The sequence below is a fragment of the Glycine max genome, chromosome 14, assembly GCF_000004515.6.
Source record: "Glycine max cultivar Williams 82 chromosome 14, Glycine_max_v4.0, whole genome shotgun sequence".
Lineage (NCBI taxonomy): Eukaryota > Viridiplantae > Streptophyta > Magnoliopsida > Fabales > Fabaceae > Glycine > Glycine max.
This window is the reverse complement of record NC_038250.2, coordinates 5,871,922-5,892,450: the sequence shown is the minus strand read 5'-3', so window position 1 is coordinate 5,892,450 and position 20,529 is coordinate 5,871,922. Positions and strand designations below refer to the sequence as shown.

Here is a 20,529-nt window from a genome sequence, read left to right as displayed (position 1 = left end):
AGATTTGAGTTTTGAAAATAAAAAATATGTGATTAGGAGAGGAGACTTCATTAAAAGTATCATCACTAACATATTAGATTTAGTTAAATATTAAACTCATTTTCTTGTTATTAAAAAAGGGGTGTAAGAATAAGATATAAAAAATAGAAATGTAAAAAAGACATTTTTGTTGAGAACTTGGTATATAGGTCCTTTCAAAGTATTTTCTCTGCTTTCCTTTTTTAATAGTTTACATTAAGAATTATAAAATTTGTAACTAGCTTTAGTTTTAACTAAAAACAATTATATTTATTAAAATATTTATATTGAAATATTCAAAAGTATCATCACTTAATACTCCTTTTTAAAAAGTGTTGTGTTATCCTTAGGAGTGTAATTATATATATTGTTAGCCATAGATATAATACTATTACTTCCTCAAGTTTCAATTATAAGAAAAAATAATTTTTTAAAAATTATCTTTCATTCAAATTTGATATCAAACATAAAAATTCTTTAATCCTATTAATTAAATAAATAATATTTTAAATATAATCTCATTAAGTAAAATAAAATTAGTTAAGTTTTATTTATATTTGCGATAAAAAAAATAATTTTTGTTGCTTATATTTAAGACTGGAAAAATATAAATTATATATGATATAAAATATTTTTATACAATTATTTAATAGAAAATAGATTGTCATAGTAATTATATTAAAGAATAGGATGGCATGGTAAATAAAGACGTATATAAATTAAAATTTTCTAACTGTTACATACCTTTTAAAATTGTGGATCAAGTAATGAAAATTATAAAATCATAAAAATTACAGAATTTATTATTTAGTTTATAACTTTTATTACTCAACATATGATTTTAAAAAACAATACTACCCTTCCTTTGCTTTGGAGAGAATACCAAGAAAAATCTTAAGTCTTAATCCTATGTAATATTTAGTGCATATAATGATACAAACCACTAGAAGGTGATGGTTATGATTAGATGATAGTAATGACAATAATAATTATAGTGATAATAGAGATAAAAGTATAATTGGTGGCGACAAGCATGACAAATGTGATGATAGTGTGGTAATAAGGAGGAGAGAAGGAGAGAGAACAATTATTCTATGTTGTTACTTTTCAACTTAGTTCTCTCTTCCAGATAAAAAAATATACTACATCAACATGATATGATGTTAGATAATAAAATAAACAAATCATATTGTATTGGTACACCAATCAATTGAACCCTTAAATCTTTCTTTAACATCAACATCAAAGTATTTTTTTATAGGTACCATCATCTATCCTCTTTAAGAGATCATTCGACCATAGCAAGAGAGGCAACTAGAAGAATACCTCAAATTTTTGTAAGTACAAGTCATTTAACTCAATATTATAACAATGTATTAAAAATAAATAAGGATCTTATTATCTTTAAGATATTACTTAAAAAATTAAAAAAATATATTTAATGTATAAATGATAAGAGAATACAAAAAAGATGATGAACAACATAATTTTTGACTTCTTAATAAAAATATTTCTACTTTAAATTCTTTAATTAATATCTTAACCTGGCTAGCTGGAATTGGAGGGTTGTGAAAGTTTTGTCCAGAAAGCATGGCCAATCTCTTCCTGTCCCACCCTTGCAGTATATTCCGATGCCATTTGCTTTTATTCACCGCCCCCCACCACATTTTCCATTCTTTATTTATTTTTCACTCTCCCCATCCCTCCTTTTTCTTCTTATAAATTGACCCCTCTATTACCATTTTTACTTCCTCTTCTCCTCTCTTCCTTTCCCACACCCCTTACTTACACTACACGCCCTTCTTTTTCTTTGCTAGTTCTGTGTTAGCAAACCCCTGCACTCACTTCTTTCCTTCCCATTTTTTTCTCACTTTGAAGCACAAAAGCTGCTTCTTTTTCCTTCCTCCTTTGAATTAATCTTGATGCTTATATTATATACCTCTATTATGTATGTTAATATTTGAGTTTGACATTCATGTCTCCAGTCCTCAGTGAAATCCTTCGTTCCGGGTTTATGATCAATTCCTCCCTTAGACGCAGGACCCACTTAGTTCAATCCTTCTCCGTTGTCTTCCTCTACTGGTTCTATGTTTTCTCATAGTTAATTCCCCAACAACACTGCCCTTTTATATTATATGATTCTATATATATCTTAGTAATAATAATAATAATAATAGTACTAATTATTATCTATATTAGCTAAATTAAAAATAATTTCTCTTCCCAATCTTTTTTTTTTCTTTTTCTAGTGTATAGTACTCACTTTGGTGTAATTGTAAATTATACATCTTATGTGATGGCCTCATCCAGTGGAACATCGAGCATGTCCAATATTCTTCTTCAGAGCTCTAGCTCTGAGGAGGATTTGCAGCTTCTAATGGAACAAAGAAAAAAGAAGAGAAAGCAATCGAATCGCGAATCCGCGAGAAGATCAAGGATGCGAAAGCAGAAGCACTTGGATGATCTCATTGCACAAGTGGACCACCTCAAGAAACAAAAGAGCCTAACCCTCATGAAAGTGGACATCACCACAAAACACTATCTCGAGGTTAAGGCTGAAAATTCCATTCTCTGGGCCCAGAAGACTGAACTCACCCAAAGCCTTCAATCACTCAATGATATCATCGATCTCATCAACACCACCAACGGGGTCTACCACACGGATTGCTATGATATCAATAATCATAATAATCATAACAATTATTACAATAATAACAATAATTTCATGAATCCCATGCACATGGCATATCTTAACCAACCAATTGTGGCCACTGCAGACAACATGTTTCTGTGGTGAACAAATTAAGATTTTGTGCTAGTGTGTTGTTCTGTTGGGAGTTGCGTCACGGTGGAATCATTCATGAGTGATGGTAAGGTAAATATTAGTGGTACCTACTACTAGGGTGAGGCAATGTTTATTAAGAATTGGGTTTTGTTAATTGGTGTTCTTAGCTGATTGATTAAGAATATTATATTATTGGAGTGTGAGAAGAACTTGCTTGCTACATATGATATGATTAAATAGTGGAATCAAATCACATAGTGGCATTTATGCATAGTTCTGTTGTTGTTAGGTTAGGACAGGTCAGGTCACCAAAGTGGCATGGTACTTGCCACTGTCCAATGTTTTGGAAAAATGGATGTCGGTGTAAGCGTAACTGTGCAAGTGTGCCTTCTCTATTTTTTTCTTTTCTTTTTATATCATTAATATGATATGTAATGTTATGGGTGTGCTTTTATATAAAAATGGTATTGGTTCTTGCCCCCGAAAAAGGTGCCTTGTCTTGGTTGTTTTCATAGATCGTGAACTCTAAGTCTCATTCTTAATTGTCTTTTGATAAAAACTAAAGTGATAAAGTGATGGATACAATTATCTAGCATGTGTGTGAATAGCACCCATGAGAAAATAAAGAGAAATGCAAAATTAATATACAAAAATTCTTCCTGACCAACAAAGTAAAGAAAGCTTACTACAGTTTTGTGGCGCAACCTGTACTTGAGAGTGTCAATTATTTTATTTGACAAAAGAGTGTCAATTATTAACACTTTTGTTTAATTATAGTAGTTTTTTTTTCTCTAAATTATTGGTTTGATTAACAAAGGAGGAAGAAGAGGAGAAAAAAAAATTGTCAAAAAAAAGGAGGAGAAGTTTTTAAATAAAAAATTTCTAGACACACGAAAGCGGCGAATTGACAATAGATATTCCCATCTATTTGTATTAATTATTGAACTATATTCTCTGCCTCACTCTCTCATATCCTAAATTGAATAGAAACAAAATTTTTATATATGTTATATTCATATGACGTATTTCTTTATTTTAACTATGCATCGATAGTTGTAATGGATGCTTAAGCTGCAACTACAAATAAAATATGAATATTGGAAAAGTTATAATATTACTATTGAAGATATTTGCAGAACACTTTTATTTTTTCTTGTCTTGGACTGGACTATCAGCTTCTCCAATTTTTTAAAATAAATTAAACATGTATTTTAATGAATTTACAGCTTTTTTTTTTGTTTGTAACAAGGATATCTTCAGTCAATAGTTGAAAAGTAATTTTTTTTTGGTAGTATAAAGATGATCAAAGTAAATTTTATTTTTCTCAACAATTTTTTTCCATTCATATGGTCAGGAATTAATTATCTAGGACTACGAGGATTTAATTTCGTGCAATAATTTCTTCGACATTGTCCTAGTAAACTTGATTGTCACTTGTAGACAACCCAGCTCTAATGGTTAAGATTGTTAGGAATGGATTACGAGTACCCCCAGAAAAAGAAATGGGCCCAAATTGCAATCGGCCTTATTGTTTCCAGACTAAAACAAACTCAGCTAGCTTGGGCTCTACAAAAACTTTGGGTCTCAGACTCTTTCCCCATTCTATATAATTATGCTTTTTTAGGTTGAGTTTAATATTTATGTACCGTTATAATACTGTAATTTTATATTATTATTTAATTATAAATTATTGTTTGAATTGATTTAAATAATTATTTTAAAAATTAATAAATTTATCATATATATATTATAATTGTATGACGAGTAAAGTTTTTTATATTATCACTACATAATCTTTTTTTCTTTTTTATTTTTGTTGATAAAAAACAAATTATTGTTTTTTGTACTTATGATCCATTTAAAAGAGTAATTTTATAAAATAATTCTTTGTAAGAAAATACTAATTTCCAATTAAAAATATTAAATTACTATTTGTTGTTTTCTGAAAAGCTTATATAGTTAGTATATCATTAAACTATTTTTACACGTAAATTAATAAAATCACAAACAAACAGCATCTTAGTATTTAACTTTCACTTTATTTTATACTACTAGGTTTTGGTGGACAGTTGGATGATAACTGAAGTTTTATACAAAATGAATGTTAACTATAAAGTAATAAATTAAAAGTTTGAAACTAGATGGAAATGCAATCATAGCAATGTACTTTTATATTTTGATTTCATTGTTTAGTTGAATAATATATTCAAGAAAATGATTAAATCAAAGACAGTAAGGAAGTATAGATCACACCTTTTTGACGTCATAAACCACAGCAATATTTCGTATAAAATTTTATTCGTTGAAGATATGCATATCCGCTGCCCAATGCAGGATCAATTTGTACTGTCAACAATGTACCCAAAACCAAGGAAAAAAAGAGCTGTAGACCTGAAGAGTTGATAAATAATTTTAAAGCTTTTGTTTTTTCAATAAATGCCTTTATTTATTAGAGAAAGAGATTTTGTTGCATTTTAAGCAGACATACAACCAAAGTCAACGTCGATTTTAAGAACAACATACATACATAAATGTACAATTAATAAATATGAACAAAACGGTTTTACCATGATGGATAAGAAATGTCAAGTCATCTTCATTTTGGGTGCATGGTCCATAATTAAAAGCATTGTTTCTAAACATATGCACACAAAATATCAAGTTGAAGTTGTTTCTATAAATGGTCATAGTCGTATACCATAAATTGACTACCACCATGGATCTTCGTCAATGCTTTCCCCGCCTTCAGACTTGCGGAATTTTATTACTACAAAATCATTATTATTATTATAAACTTAACAAATATTAGTGTATTTTTATTGAAGACAAATTTCAAATTGGATACTTAAAATTATCATATATGATTTTTTCCAAATATTTAACATTATTATATACTATTAAAATAATATAAAAATTTACAACAATTCAACCACATTACTGAATCATGAAATTTAACTGCATGAATTATTCACGCACACGTTGGGGTTGATAACAAAATTATTACTATCTGGATGAAAGAAATTGGATCCATGTGAGCTTACAGTGCGGTCCACGTGGTGGAAAATAAAGCGTCAAATTCTCATCCACTGTTAGTAATATTCAACGTGCAATTTTCATTTTTCGCGTAATAATAAAATAATTATTAAAGAGCAAGTAAGGCGGAGAAGAACAGAGGTGGAAAGAGGAAGAGGCAAAAGAGAGAAACAGAAGTTTGCAGAAGAAAAAAAAAATTATATATATAAAAGAGAGAAGAGAAGGTGCAGTGAGTCACAGTCATAGAAAAGAAGCAGAGGCACCATTTTCGTTTTCCAACAACCTCTACCCTAACGCCGTCATAACGGTTTGTGCTTCCGCGACGCGACGCTTCAACTGTGAAACGCACGCGACGTAGTTTATATAAAGCGCCGTCCCTTTCCGTTTGTGCAGTCAGCAAGACGATGACCTGTGCCAAATTATTTTCCGTCTTTTCTCTCAGTTTCTAATTTCCGAGTAAGATTCGCACATGCTTATGGTTCTTTCGTTTCTCTGTTTCGTATTCGTATGCATCAACTCTTTTAGCTTTTGAATGTTTCGAAACCCTAGAAATTCCCTTGAGGTTCGAGAAAAAAAGTTTGACGGAGAAACGGATTTAGAGACGATTGATTTTTTTTATTGTTTTTGTGAGTTTCATTGATTTTGGAAGTGGTAAGAAAAATGGAATCGAATTAGGTTATTGTTTCTCTGCATTGGCTTTGATTTATGTTTTGAACTGTGAATAATGACGGTGTTTGTGTGTACGGGGCGTGATTAGTGCATCGTGTTGCTTATGTGGAAATCTGGTACTCGAACTAGTTTTAAATGAACTTACAAGATGATTGAGTAGTTTTTCAGACTTTACAGATAGAATATATTTAATTGTTCTTCCTTTTTTTTTCCGTTTAGTTTTAGAAGCTAAGCCTGTTGTGTTCATGGCTGAAGCACAGTGGTGGTCATTTGGAGTTACATTGGTTTATGCAATTAATAGAAACTCTTTCTTATGATTGATTTTTTTGATGGAATGTTGGCTGAATTAGATTTGTCAGACTAGAGCTTTCGAAATCTAAAGTTTAGAACGTGGTTCTTTATCTGGAACTTTTGTTCTCTTGAAGGTTTTTAAGTTACCTTGAAATCTCAGTTTAATCGTCTTTCCTTTTTGTTTATTTTTCAGGAGGAAGTAAGTTATTGTTTCTTGCTGGAAATTGAGGTGGCTTTTGAGTTTTCTATTGTGATTTTCGGGTAAACTGTTGGATTTCTTTTTCTTAAAGAAAGTTATCAGCAATTCTTGAATTTGTCTGTACAGTGTGTTTCAATCCATTTGTCTTTGTGCCAGAAATTTAGATTGACTGTTATGTTTGGTGCAGCTATCATGGGATCAGCTTGTTGTGTTGCTGCAAAGGATCCTAATCTTCCTAACAGAACTGGAGGTGAAAGTTTGCATAGAGATGTTGTGTGTTCACCATCGGGGAGCTTTCAATGGGATAGCCGGGGGCGTTTTGCTGGTGAAATTGAGAATCCTTCTTATCACACCTCCCATGTGGACAGTAGAAATGTCAGCATGGAGCTAAAAGGTTCGTTAAGTTCTGAAAGAGGTAATTTATCAGATGGTGGAAGCATTGTTGAGAATTCTGTAACACCTATTTTTCTGAAGTCCCCTGTTGATGAGGCATTGGTTGCAAATCTGATGACCCCCACTTCTGGTAAATGCTAAACTAAACCCTGAACTCTATTATTCTTTTGTCCTTTACCATAAGCACAATGTTTGATGGGTCTTGGTTAAAAGTTAAAACATTTAGGCCTCTTCCACCTCCCTTCTTTTTGCGGTACTCTTACTTTTAGTTACATAAAAGAGGATTTAACATCTATAATACAACAGTTGAAATACAGTCTCTGTTTGTGTAAACTTTTTGTTTAGAGGTGGAGCAATTTTTCCCACGAGAATACTCCTCTGTTACCGGTAGTCAACCTTCATATTGAAGCCCTATGAGGATGCTTATCCAAAAATTAAAACATGCACCATTTACTCATACTCATAGGCTATGATAATGAATACAAATAATAGGCCCGACACTGCAACACACAAATAAATGAATATAAGTAAATAACAAGTAAATAGGTTTCTGACACAATAGGTGGGGATTTTTAAATATCTTTCAATAAAAGAAAAATTTTGATGTTGCGTTCTTATATTGTAACTTCAAGGGATATCTATTTTAAACACGTGTCTTCTTTATATCGTCTATTGCCTGACCTTATCTTTTGCTGTTTTCCCATCTAGTGTAAGGTTTTCAAACTCAGTTTGCTGTGTAGAATGGTCCCAGATATTGTTATTGACATTCAGTTCCTGATGCTCTCTCCTTTATGCACTTTGGTTCCTTGGGTTGTTGTTTCTTTGTTTGGCATTGATTTTTCTCTCTTCTTCCTCTATGTGCTTATTGCAGATCTGTCCATGTCAAGCAATTTTTCTACAGTGGTTAGTTTTGAGCAACTAAATTGGAACCATGAGCTTTGTGGTGCATAATTTGATTTTTAGGCTTTCTACTATAGTACTAGGCTCACTCTTAATTTATGTTTCTCTTTAGGTGAAGAACCCAGCAGAATCTTCAATACCAAATCTTTCTTTTTCAATACCTTCAGTCTTCTCAACGCCTACAGCAGATCCTTTGCCTAATCACAATTATCACCATCTTCCCAGCTCTACCCCAACAAGATGGGCACATCGATCTCCAGCACACCCTCTGTTGAGACAGATTTCTGATAGTCGAATCATGGATCTGAAATTGCCAGACAACTCAATTTCTGAAGGTAGGCCATCATTTGTACTCTCAACTTGCAGCAATGAAATGACAGCTGGATCCATATGCGGATCATCTGATGGCTGGTCAATGCGCACCTTCTCTGAGCTGGTGGCATCATCACAAAGGGAAAGGTGGTCTTTTGATAGTGAGTGTTTCGGATCTGGTCGTCACAAGATAAGTGGATCCAGTAGCAGGTTCTCGTATTCTCCCTCCATGGAACTACAATCTTGTGGGGCTTGCTCAAAGCTATTGACTGAGAGATCAACATGGAGCAACCAGAAGTTTATTTCCAACAGTGACCTGTCAGTTGTTGCTGTACTGGTCTGTGGCCATTCATATCATGCAGAATGTTTAGAGGCTATGACATCGGAGGCAGATAGGTATGATCCAGCATGTCCAATTTGTATGGTTGGAGATAAGCACTTGTCAAAGTTGTTGTCCAGAAAAGGTCTTCGGGCTGAATCAGACATAAAGGCCAAGAACCACAAGATATCCAGAAACCGTGTAGTTGATAGCTACCTTGATGGTGGTTTTGATGTTTTTGATCGTCAAAAAGGCATTGATTTGAGAGGAAAAGTGTCAAAAATGGAACCTAGCTCCAGTGCAAGGAGCTCATTTGGAAAGCCATTCTTGAGGCGGCACTTTTCACTTGGATCCAAGTGGAGCCGTTCCCTGTCCGAGAATGATTCTGCCAGGAAGAAAGGCTTTTGGGCAAGATATCGTTAAGATTGAGTTCCATTTGCTGTAAGAGTCAATCATTCTCTAATTATAGTAATAATAACACCATCAATTTAGAATTAATATTTTCGATCTAGTCTAACTTTACTGATAACTTTGAATGCTTTAAAATAATTAATTTTTACTTTTGACCAGAAATTCCAGTCAGGTTGATGTGGTTCATATGAACTGTATGAATATAAATGTCCCTTGGCAAATGATGCTGAGCCAAAGCAGTGACTGAGCACAAGGTGGCAGAGGATGCAAATGCACATTTATGAAGATGTTTATGCTTCACTTGTTTTTATGGTAACAGAGGCAGACTTGCTTCATTCTACCTGCTGCAGATATTTGCGCAGGCAAAATACGGTTTAACAATCATACGCTGGAAACTTAAATGTGTTTTAACTCTTGTATTTATATTTTCAATGAATATAAATTAACATAACTTTGCAATTGTTAAGTCAAGTGAAAGGAGTTAGTTATGTTGCCCTTGAGAGAACAAGGCGAATCTGAAGATTGTCATTTGTCAGACAGGATCACTGAATGTTGTAATTGATTTAATGTTGGCTCAAATATGATGCTTAGAAGTTAAGTTTTTGTGCTGGCTGTTTTTTTCTTTCTTTCTTTCTTTTTTGTTATGGCCAAAAGGGGGAGAGAATTTGATGGAAGGGAAAAACATACTAATCATTGGCATCGCACGGTGAATCATGCTTACAAACCATGAATATGCTTAATTATTGATATAATTGATTATATAAAAAAAGTTTTATATTTGAATGATTTAAGAAAAAAAATCAAATTTAATTTTTTTTTGTTTCAGTTCTTTAAAAAGATTTCCATTTGGCTTTGTATTTAAAATAATTAAGAATAAAATTAAAAATAGCTAAAAATAATTTAATAATACTTCAGAAAGAAAAATGATATTTTAAATACTTCCATTAACAACTTTAACATTTTATCTAAAATCTTTTTTTCGTTTTTAAGATGAAAAATTAATAATAAATATTTAAAATTAACTACTAATCTTGTTGAGGATTACCATACAAGCTAAAATGATCATTTATATTAAAATAAAATTAAATATAACACATTGATATTTATTTTTAGGTTACAGATATTGATCATTAAATAGAGAGAAGTGTATATTTTGCAAAGAAATATAATTTTAAATATATGTTAAGGGAGAGAAATGTAACTTAACTTTTATAATGCCTTCAAAGACTAGTGACATTTCTGATTTCTGTGGTTATTACGATGGAAGAAGAATTTCACAATCCACGAGGAATCGGGTTTGAATGCAGGTAAACTAAAATAACAGCCAAGGAAAGTGCAACTCAATTTAGTGTGTTCAGGAAGGTGGCACGGTGAAGCAAAATCGTGGTCAATCCCATGGTGATATCACAATTTTTACTGTCAAAATCGATTACTTATGATATTCAAACACACACTTAATGTGTTGCAAAGTTATTAGTGAGGGGAATTCAAACTTTCGACCTTTCCGTGCATCCTTCTCCCTTCATCCTTAACTCTCCTTTCTAACATCAAGATGAATCTTATATTTCCAAATTAATTTTGAAATTAAAATCGATTATTCACTATATAAATGGACCTTACTTAAAATTATGTAAAAAAAATATTATGATTTAGAAATAAATATGTTTGCTAATGTTTGTTTACAATGGAGATACGCGTGTAATAAAATCCTTATCTGTGGTGACAAAATAAATTGTGATAGCTCGTAGTTTACTATGCACATTGGAGTTTGTTTGTTTTTTAACTGAATAATTTATTTAATCGTTTGAAGATATGTGAGTTAATGTCTAGATATTTCATCTGGAATTAACAAGGTCATAATATTACTAATATAAACTTGACTACACTGTTTTTTCATTTTCGTAATTTTAGTCCTAAAATTTTGTTGTAACGTTTGATCTCCTTGATTTTTAAACTTTCCTGGTTCGTTTGTTAATTTTACTGGATTGGCCATTATCTGATTGTTGTTGGCTGTCTATTAGATGATGTGGCACATTTAAAATGAGTTTATTAAATCATAAATGTGATTATTATTTAATTAAGTTAAAATTAATTACAAAAAGAATTTAACGGAATTTAACAAAAAAAAAATTAAATATGAAGTTCTACAAATAGCATTTTCCCTTGAACATGAAGTAATATAAATAATGACGACACAGGAATAAGGTATTGATCAATGAGAGTGGAATGGAGTCTGAATTTGGTGAATTATACTCTTCAATCCTGATTTGTAAGTAGTTGCACCCCAAGTTCCCTCTTCATTCGGGCATTACACAGTCTCTTCTCACCCCTTGGATTCTTCACATTTGACCACTCTTTCTGCCTCTGCTCCACACTTTGTAACTTCAACCCTGGCCACTTTTTCTCCACCAATCTCGTTGCATATTCAAATACTTCTTCCCTCGGAGCAGGGTCATCATCCACGATATTGTAAACTTCTCTGAAAGTAAAAAACCTCAACAATAAGATAACTTCAGCACATACTTTATCATTATTTAAATACATCCCAAGTTTTTGTCTGGTTGTTGTGCTCATAGGCACTAAATGCTCCTGCAAGAATTGCTCTTGTACACTTTATTCTTATTCGGGTCCATAGAATGAGTCAAAGAGCAATGAGGAAGATAGGAAATATTAACTAGGATTTTAAATTGTGATCAGGGTCACAGTCAATGCTGTCGATAAATTCCTGTATGACTTTGTGAATATTCAATATGGTAAGCATTTTAAACGGTAGTGGGTATGGTTTGCATGTTCATGATGAAGAAATTCTAATAAATCTCCAGTTAAAGGTCTGTTCTTGTTACATAAACACCTCAGTCAATGCTTTCATCATGTCTATTTGCAACAGTTGTTGCTTTATTTGGATAAATATTCAAATGTATTTTGAGAATGTGAACATTTAATCTGTTTTATATTGTATCATTTTGTTTTCTAAAATTGCAACAGTAAATACACATGATGAAGGCATTGAAATAAATCTAAAATTCAAGATTTGTGTTTCTGAGCCACGTAGGCAGTTCATGGTAATTGTCATAACCTTCCACTACTGTAAATTAAACATGCACATGACTAGAAGGGTAGAATATATTGTTTGATAAACCTGCCAGTTTGCTTTACTCTTGGAAATTTTAGCCTAGTTAGTTTAGAAACATTTAACTAGGAAGGGTGATAAATGTCGTAGTGGAAATTCACCTGGGGGGAGGTGCAAGAACAGTAGCCATCAGTGCCTGGCAGATGTCATCAACATGTATTCTGGATGTATATTTTCGGTTTTTTCTCCTCTTCTGACCTTCTGACATTGGCTTCTGCTTGATTATTGTATCAACAGCACTAAAACAAAAGAAATGTTCAAGACAAAGATATATATGCTAAATTGACAGGTAAGTGACAGAACAACCTACCATGTAAACATAAACCCAAACTTAAAATTTAAATTCAGGATGAGTGTCAAAATGTCATATGACAATTATTGAATGGTATATCCTCGGAATGACAGGCTTGAATTGATTGCCATTGCAACCAACTCAGACAAAACTTTTATAGGCTTTTGCAGATCCTAGAAAGAAACTAATAATAGAAGCATTACTTGAAAAATAAATTACAATAACAAAAGGTAAGTACCTTCTACCAGGGCCATAGATACCACCTAGTCGAAATAAAAGCAGTGAGATCCCAAGATTGTGGGCCAAATTTGACCAGCCTTCTTCAGAAGCTAACCTTAATTTAGCTGACTCACTTTTCGGGTTTGTTGGATAACTGTGACAGCATGATGCACACACTAAGAGACAACTAACAGAGATGTTTCAGAAATTTTGGAAGGCAAGTGATTTATTTAGTTACACTCTCTTACTCCTCATCCACCAATTCACCATCACAGTCTCCATAGACACCTGCAAGGCAGAAAGTGTCTCTGTCATCATATTTGAATTTGAAAGCATTAGAAAAAATATGTCAAAGCAGCAGTAGACTTGGCTTGTAGTGGGGAAAACCTAGTTTTAGAAAGCCTTAAGTATACCTGCTAATAACCAGTGTGGCAACTAAATGTCTGAATTGAATCCTATGACAGTATCTTTATGCATACACTAAATCATGCTAACTTCTTTTATGTTTACTATATTCTTTATCATTTTTATTTAAATGAAATCTTTTCTACTAGCTTTAAAGGAATCTTACAAACCTTAGGTCAATCTACTCAATAAATGGTCTAAATATTTTTTTTTTTGGACATTTAGTTGACCTCATGACTACAGATTAAATCCTCAACCAGCTGAGCAAACTCTTAATTTCTGGTAAGATCAACTTAACAGAAGAAGTGCGCATAACAATAAAATATTCTTCATTAGCACATCAGCAAAATCATCTTATAAATAGCCATTCCCCTAATGGTTTAAAACGTGCATCTAATAATGTCTTTGAGTTTATAACTATTATAAGAATGAAGAACTTTCTATCATCAATGAGCCCTAAGTAGCACAGCAATTTAATGCCAGTGGGAAGAGTATTGCAAGGATCAAACAAGAAAGGAAGAGGTCTTCTGAATTTCAAAGGTTACTTGCTCCAAAATGCCAAAGTGTTGTACGAACATTTTATGTATCTAATAGATAATGCAGCAACTCTAGGTCACAAACCATTTTCTTTTGCAAAGGAAAAGAAAAAGGAGAAAGCATGAAACAGTAATTTTTCATTTAAGTGCATGACTAAACTGTAACATTGAACTCATTACTAATTTCAATTAAGACTTACTAGTTGAAGACAAGTAACAAAGCCACCGAAGATCCCCATCGATCATCGAGCTTCTTAAAAGCTCTTCATGCCGAAGCGTCTACAAATCAATAAAATATAATTATAAAAAAGGGGAAGCCGAAGGAGATTACTCCAGAGTCCAGAGTACAAAATCTACACAGAATGGTGACATATAACAGTTGTTACAGTAAAATTATACCGGATCTCCAATGCCCACAAGAGGTGGGACAGAAACAAGAATGTGAGTGTAATTTTTCAGTACTTGTAGGACATCCACACTGCAAAACAACAACAGCAACAAAAGCCTTATCCCATGGGATGAGATCAGCTACATGGATCGCACAACCTTATTTAACTCCAACAAAGACCCAATCATCAAAGATACCATTATTCACCACGAAATGCTCTTATCAACTATACATTTTTAAGTTTTCAATTTCATAGTATTTATTTATGATGCAGCAAAACATCATCCAGGGATACACAAAACAGTGCCCTTTATAGTCCTCAAAGTCGGGCATCCAATCCAATTAACACCCACATAACAATTTGTGTTTTTTTCATGAAAAAAAGAAAACTTGAAGGCAAAATTAGAAGTTGACTCACTCGGGGTGGTTTGCATCGAAAAGGTGAACATGAAACCCCATGTCCTGGAGCTGCTTCTTCTTCACATGGGCTGTGCAAGTCCCAGACACGACCCTACCAATAATCATTAATCCAATAAGAGAATATTAGAACTTTGAAATGAAAATTGAAGAGAAGAGAATGTAACGTAACTAACCATCCTTGGTTGTGGAGTTTGCGTGCAAGTGATTGCCCCATGAATCCCATACCGAGAATGAACATGCTGCGCTTTTCAGACAACGTTGGGGTTGTCGAACCAAAACTTGTCGCAACATGAACATGGCCACGCTGAAGAGGAATCGATAAACCTATTTCCATTCCAAAATCTGGGGTTCAACAAAATCATCAAGTTTTTCGAAGAGAAGAAGCATAAACAGAGACGGTAGTAGACTCGAGACTCTGGACCGAGTTAGCCTAAACTTTCAGTAAAAGTTTTTTTTATTATTATCTTTTTACATTTTTTTTGGGTATAATATTATTGATACATAGTATTATCCATGATTAACATCTCCGTCCGGACCTGACCAGTAGAATTTTCCCCTCCAACGGTGCTTAAGAAACCTTGTTGGTCATTATCTTTTTGTATGAGAAAGGTCAATGATCTTTCTTAAAAATTAATAAAAAAATTAAAATTTCAAAGACTAAATTCTGTATTCTTATAAAATTAAAATTTTTGATATCGTGTATTCTTATAATTTTAAAGATTGATTTAAGACTTTCTCAGAAAAAAAAAATTGACACAAAACTTGTCTCTAACTAAAATTGATATTTTATGTTTGTGTTAATTTTAATTATCAAAATAAAAGGAGCAATTATCATAATATAACCACATTTAATCATTTTTGTGTTAAAATACTTTAAAATTTATTTAATTGGTATTTTTATATATTATTGGATAATTGGAGCATTGAATGATTTTATATTTTTAATATGTATAAGTTTTTTCATTAATATTTCAAAAACATTATTTATTTATTTGTTTCGACAGGATTAATTAATTATTGTTACGTCTATTTAATTATATAAATCTATCAATAATGCAAGGAGAAATTTTTTATCCAAAAACTTAACTCTCAATATTTTATATATAATTTTTATAAAATATAATTAATTAATATAGTAATGGAATAATATTTAAAATATAATGAAGTAATGCTTTAATAGTAAAAATTGAAATTTGTTGAAACATAACTTTGCTTTTCAGCCTTTAAAAAAAATGATGTTTTAAAACATGATTCCTTGGTATGAAATTGTGTTTTAAAACACTTATCCATTCTTCGTAATTTTTTAAAAATCTATTCATTTTGATAATTAAATAAAAAAAATTGTATCATTTTGGTGAAAAAGTACATATAACATCTAGAAAAAAGTTTAATGCACACTCCAAACTCTCATATAGCATCTAGAAAGAGAATAAAAAATATAGATATAATAAGATTTATGATCTGATAGGAAGAGAGATAAAAAGAAATCAGTGACATGTTTAAAAGAAAATAAAGATTAATCAGAATATTGGTTAAGAAATTTAAAGCAAGAAATATCTTTATTGAATATAAAATCATGTTTGGAATGATTTTTTTTTTTAGGTTTTTTTTATTGTTTTATTTTCTTAATGAAGGCCTGATTAGGAAGATCCTTCAAATAATAAAGAATTTGTGTCATTACTCGTGTAGTTATCACTTATCAGTTAAGAAAATGAAAACCTCTCCCTTACGCAAAATAAATAAATAGATGAAGATTTAATGTGTAGATGATCACCAATGTTCTGAACTTTTAATAGAAATCTCCTTCAACCTTTCATTGTAGCTTCACACATTCAGTATGAATTTATAGTTATTTCATCTGCTAAATCATGCTTACCAACAACTCACTTTAGTCTGGCTTCAATGTAAAGTCTTCCCCGCGTGCTTACCTTCCACCAATAAATTAAATAAGCGAAAGTACGGTCACATAACTTACCAACAAAACTAGAAAGCCCAAATATAGTAAACTGCAACCACTGCTTTCATACATGTCAGCAATTCTGCATAATATCACCTTCGTTCAGTTATGATTGGTCTTGGTCCACCCTTATGGTGTTGGTTAATTATCATAGTAACATTTTGTTTTTTTTTCATCTCTGTCCATTCATACTTACAATAAATGTGGTAGTTGCGTCATAATTTCATGACAAGTGCATATTCCTGTCCATATTCTGGTGACAGTTGGGACATGGAATGCAACTTAGTATTTCTTCGGGTCCTCTATAGTGCCATTTCATAGTTACAGGTTTCAATTTTGAACCATATAATACTTTTGTGCATATGTGTCATGTGTGTCAATTTAATTAATTAGTGAATGCTTGCTTATATGGTAAGGCATTTGCTGAAACTTCAATTGTAAACACACATTTTGCAGCATAGAGAAATGGAAGACTACGTTATAAAGACAATTGTTGTTGGAGTTGTTTCATGGACATCAGCTTTTGTCTTAGTGAGAAGAATCTTTCCCAAACGCTCGTTTGATTTCTGCAACCGCGTTGTGTCGACGCTCCATGCAACTTTAGCAGTAACGTTGGCTTGGCTCTCTGTTAAAGATTGGAGGTGTCCAATCTGTCCTGTGGGATCAAAATCTTCACCCAAACAGGTATTGGATTAACTGCATGCCATGCCCTTTTGAGGGAAACCTATAGTATGTTTTAATGCATGTTTGATTTCACTTAGAGAATTGATTGTGAGTTTAGAAGAAGTAATTTTGAGTAACTTTTGTGTTGATTTTGAATTCTTATTTTTAATTTGATTTTATAATAAAAATATTTAAATATAAATCACCTCATTTCAAAATCAATTTTATCAACGTTCATCTAAATACACACTTCATTTAATTGTTTTGGATTTGACTCTAAAAGTGGAATGCTTGAACTGTGATTTGAGCAGATGCAAGTCCTAGCCGTGAGCCTTTCTTATCTAATTTATGATCTAGCTTGTTGTCAATTGGATGAAAGAGTGAATCTAGACAACACCGTCCACCATTTGGTAAGCATTGTTGGAATTGGAGCAGGTCTCTCCCATCAAAAGGTAATCAAACACTTAAATCATTTCTCCAAGGTTTGTTATATATTGTTTTTATAGTTAAATATGTTTTTAGTTGATGTAAATAGAGTAATGTTTATTTTTAGTCTTTCGTAAATAAATTGTTTCTTTTTAATCCTTCATTTATGAAAATGTGTTGTTTTCCTTCTTTTTTATACAAAAATTGTGTCTTTGTGATCCATCATTTATAAAAATAGGATCACATATCACACATTTTCATAAATAAAAGACAAAAACATATCTAACTCTTATTTCTATTATAATGAGAAATGAGTCTTGCTCATCTAAAACCCACAGTATGAATTCCTCATAAAATCCGACATACAATTTGATTAAAATATTTGGTCCTCTAGATTGTTCGTAAAAATTTGGAGTAGTTAGTTCTTTCACAATTTGTCAACATGGTCCATTTGCCTCCTTTTTAGAACTTTTTTGCTGGAACTATTTCTCTAATTTTATGTGTTCTGTTTCGGGAATTTCATTATTATCTAGTGATTTTCTTGCCATATCTGTGCGCAGTGTGGCTCAGAAATGGTAGCGACAATATGGATAACAGAGATATCAAGCCCATTCTTGCATTTGAGGGAGCTTCTAAAAGAGCTTGGTTACAGAGATACTCTCCTTAATTTGGCTGCTGATGTAAGTAATTAAAATTCTAGAGTCTAGACTAGGGGTGCCCAAAAAAAATTAGTTTTGAAAAAAATAATCATAACTAGTTATATAATAACCAGTTATATAAAAGTAATTATAAAATCACAATCAATTTTATAGAAATAATCATTTCAAATAACTTATTTTATTTATTTATAAGCAATTATATAACTGGTTTTGTATAAACATAGTTATATTCATAAATGACTATATAACCGATTTTTTAAAATAATAACTGTTATATTATATTATAATTATAATTATTATAATCACTTATAATCTAATTATTTATTAGTTGTGGTTATTTTAATAACCAAACCCCTATTCTAGGCCATACCAAATATTTATGTCTGCCTTTATTGTTGTTGGCACTGCCAAGGAAGTGATTAAAGTGTCGGCATTTATCTCATCCACGCTTTTTTTTTTTTTTATTTAACACATACGCCCTTGCTTGGACTGGCTGTTTCCTATAAGAAGTAATGTTCGGTTTCACTAAAGTTAAAAATAGTTTTTAGCTCTTAAAGTACATCTGATTAAAAGTGAAAAAAAAAGTCAACTCATTATATAATATATCTACACACGGTTGAATAATTGCGATATTTACTACCAATATTAATTGAATGTGTTAGTATTGTTTTTCTGCTGAGCTGTGTACAATACACACTTGTCTCTCAATTGGTTGTAACCTTTTCTTGGGTACATTTCTCTTTGTATACATTCAAGCATTAATGAAAATGAGGAAACTCATTCCTAAAATAGTATTATAATTTATTCTAGATCTATTATTAGGTTAGTTATCATATTGTCTACCTACCAAGCCTAATTATTTTTTACATGAAGGAATATATTGAGAAAAGTTCAAATTACACATGATTATGCGTAATACGTGAAAAAAAAATTATTACAAATTTAATGTATATGTTATCTTAGAAATCGATTTTACAGGAAGAGTTGCGCCTAAAATTTAACTGATACTAAAATTTATCTTAGATTTATTAACTATTTTTCATAATATTGAGAAGAAGAAAAATTTAAATTTCACATTAACTAGAAATAGTGTCTAATAAGAGTTTATAAAACTTAGAAGCTCCTCACCTAAGTTAGTTTTGTAGGGATGAGCCTAAAATCTAACCATACTAGATAATTTTAAATGCTTAAAAATTAAACTCAAGATGAAGTCCAATGTTAAGATAAATTATAACATATTGCATATGACACTTTTTGTGTGTAAACTACCTAGAATATGTTGATTACATTTGGGTAGGAAAAATATAGTTGAATAACTAAATCACTCAGCATGTTTGGAAATGGATCTTATGGTTTTATTTAATTAAAACTAAAAGCTGAGTTTCACGTAATGGCACAGATTCTATTTGCTGCCATATTTACATTTGCTAGGATGGTGGTCGGACCATGTCTCACTTACGTAACTTTATCTGCCAACTATCCACTTCTCATAAAGGTATAATTTGCTTTTCTTTAGAGAAACCATCTTTTATTTTCTAAAATATTTTCGACCAACCACTCACCCTTTGTTTAATTCTTTCTATCGTATCGTTTCAGGCTATGGGATTAGGTTTGCAACTGGTAAGTGCATTCTGGTTCTTCAAAATTGTAAGAATGATGAAACACAAATTAACCAAAAGAACAACATCGAAAAATGGACTACTAACTCAAAATTACAATAGAGTTGGCAATCATCAAGAAGGAGCGAGACACAAGGATACTTCAATCAGTTAAATGCATGTTGGCTATTGTATATTGTCCAATTCACTCTGACGTGGTTCTGAAATGACGTACCTAATAGGCTATTACAACAGTGAGAATGTAATTTTCAAGCTGTTTGACAGCTGAATTTGATTGGTTTGTGCACCTGGACATGTACATTAATTTTACACTATTTCTAGTGGACAAATCTGGTTCATCCGGGAGCTAGACTTCCCTTTTTTTTTTATTGACAAATATTAGTTGTTAAAATGTTAGTTTTATTAACAGGCTCGATTTCTCCTCCTTCTCTTCTTCCTTAATCATCCGATCCACTTTATATTTCCTAGACCTCACAACTTAAGAA

At 31.7% G+C, this 20,529-nt stretch overlaps 4 protein-coding genes across 8 annotated transcripts; 3 read left to right on the top strand and 1 right to left on the bottom strand.

Annotated features, from left to right (window-relative positions):
• Positions 1-1,749: 1,749 nt before the first annotated feature.
• Positions 1,750-3,291, top strand: LOC100101889 (bZIP transcription factor 11). The gene has a single exon (XM_003544287.5). It carries the CDS (start codon positions 2,315-2,317, stop codon positions 2,813-2,815), a length of 501 nt encoding a protein of 166 aa, XP_003544335.1. The 5' UTR covers positions 1,750-2,314; the 3' UTR covers positions 2,816-3,291.
• Positions 3,292-5,934: 2,643 nt separating this feature from the next.
• Positions 5,935-9,933, top strand: LOC100795191 (uncharacterized). 3 transcript variants are annotated; one of them, XM_003544281.4, is made up of 6 exons: positions 5,935-6,292; positions 6,990-7,057; positions 7,183-7,518; positions 8,260-8,291; positions 8,401-9,360; positions 9,490-9,933. In XM_003544281.4, exons 3-5 carry the CDS (start codon positions 7,188-7,190, stop codon positions 9,340-9,342), a joined length of 1,305 nt encoding a protein of 434 aa, XP_003544329.1. In that variant the 5' UTR covers positions 5,935-6,292; positions 6,990-7,057; positions 7,183-7,187; the 3' UTR covers positions 9,343-9,360; positions 9,490-9,933. The 3 variants fall into 3 exon arrangements, with proteins under 3 accessions (XP_003544329.1, XP_006595923.1, XP_040865225.1); XM_006595860.4 differs by lacking the exon at positions 6,990-7,057 and having other exon boundaries at positions 5,954-6,292; XM_041009291.1 differs by having other exon boundaries at positions 5,954-6,292; positions 6,990-7,518; positions 8,401-9,933.
• A 1,501-nt stretch (positions 9,934-11,434) lies between these two features.
• Positions 11,435-15,257, bottom strand: LOC100796605 (protein YeeZ). 2 transcript variants are annotated; one of them, XM_026125558.2, is made up of 8 exons: positions 14,894-15,257; positions 14,719-14,811; positions 14,312-14,390; positions 14,113-14,191; positions 13,220-13,259; positions 12,991-13,125; positions 12,562-12,699; positions 11,435-11,809 (listed from the first exon to the last, which is right to left on the bottom strand). In XM_026125558.2, exons 1-8 carry the CDS (start codon positions 15,052-15,054, stop codon positions 11,587-11,589), a joined length of 948 nt encoding a protein of 315 aa, XP_025981343.1. In that variant the 5' UTR covers positions 15,055-15,257; the 3' UTR covers positions 11,435-11,586. The 2 variants fall into 2 exon arrangements, with proteins under 2 accessions (XP_025981343.1, XP_025981342.1); XM_026125557.2 differs by having other exon boundaries at positions 14,312-14,417; positions 14,894-15,242.
• Positions 15,258-16,983: 1,726 nt separating this feature from the next.
• On the top strand, positions 16,984-20,526 carry LOC100789395 (TLC domain-containing protein 5). Of its 2 annotated transcripts, XM_006595858.4 has the most exons (6): positions 16,984-17,361; positions 17,652-17,792; positions 18,327-18,446; positions 19,825-19,920; positions 20,022-20,045; positions 20,147-20,526. In XM_006595858.4, the coding sequence occupies exons 1-6, from the start codon at positions 17,143-17,145 to the stop codon at positions 20,246-20,248; spliced, it is 702 nt and encodes a 233-aa protein (XP_006595921.1). In that variant the 5' UTR covers positions 16,984-17,142; the 3' UTR covers positions 20,249-20,526. The 2 variants fall into 2 exon arrangements, with proteins under 2 accessions (XP_006595921.1, XP_025981260.1); XM_026125475.2 differs by having other exon boundaries at positions 16,988-17,361; positions 20,022-20,516.
• Positions 20,527-20,529: the final 3 nt, after the last annotated feature.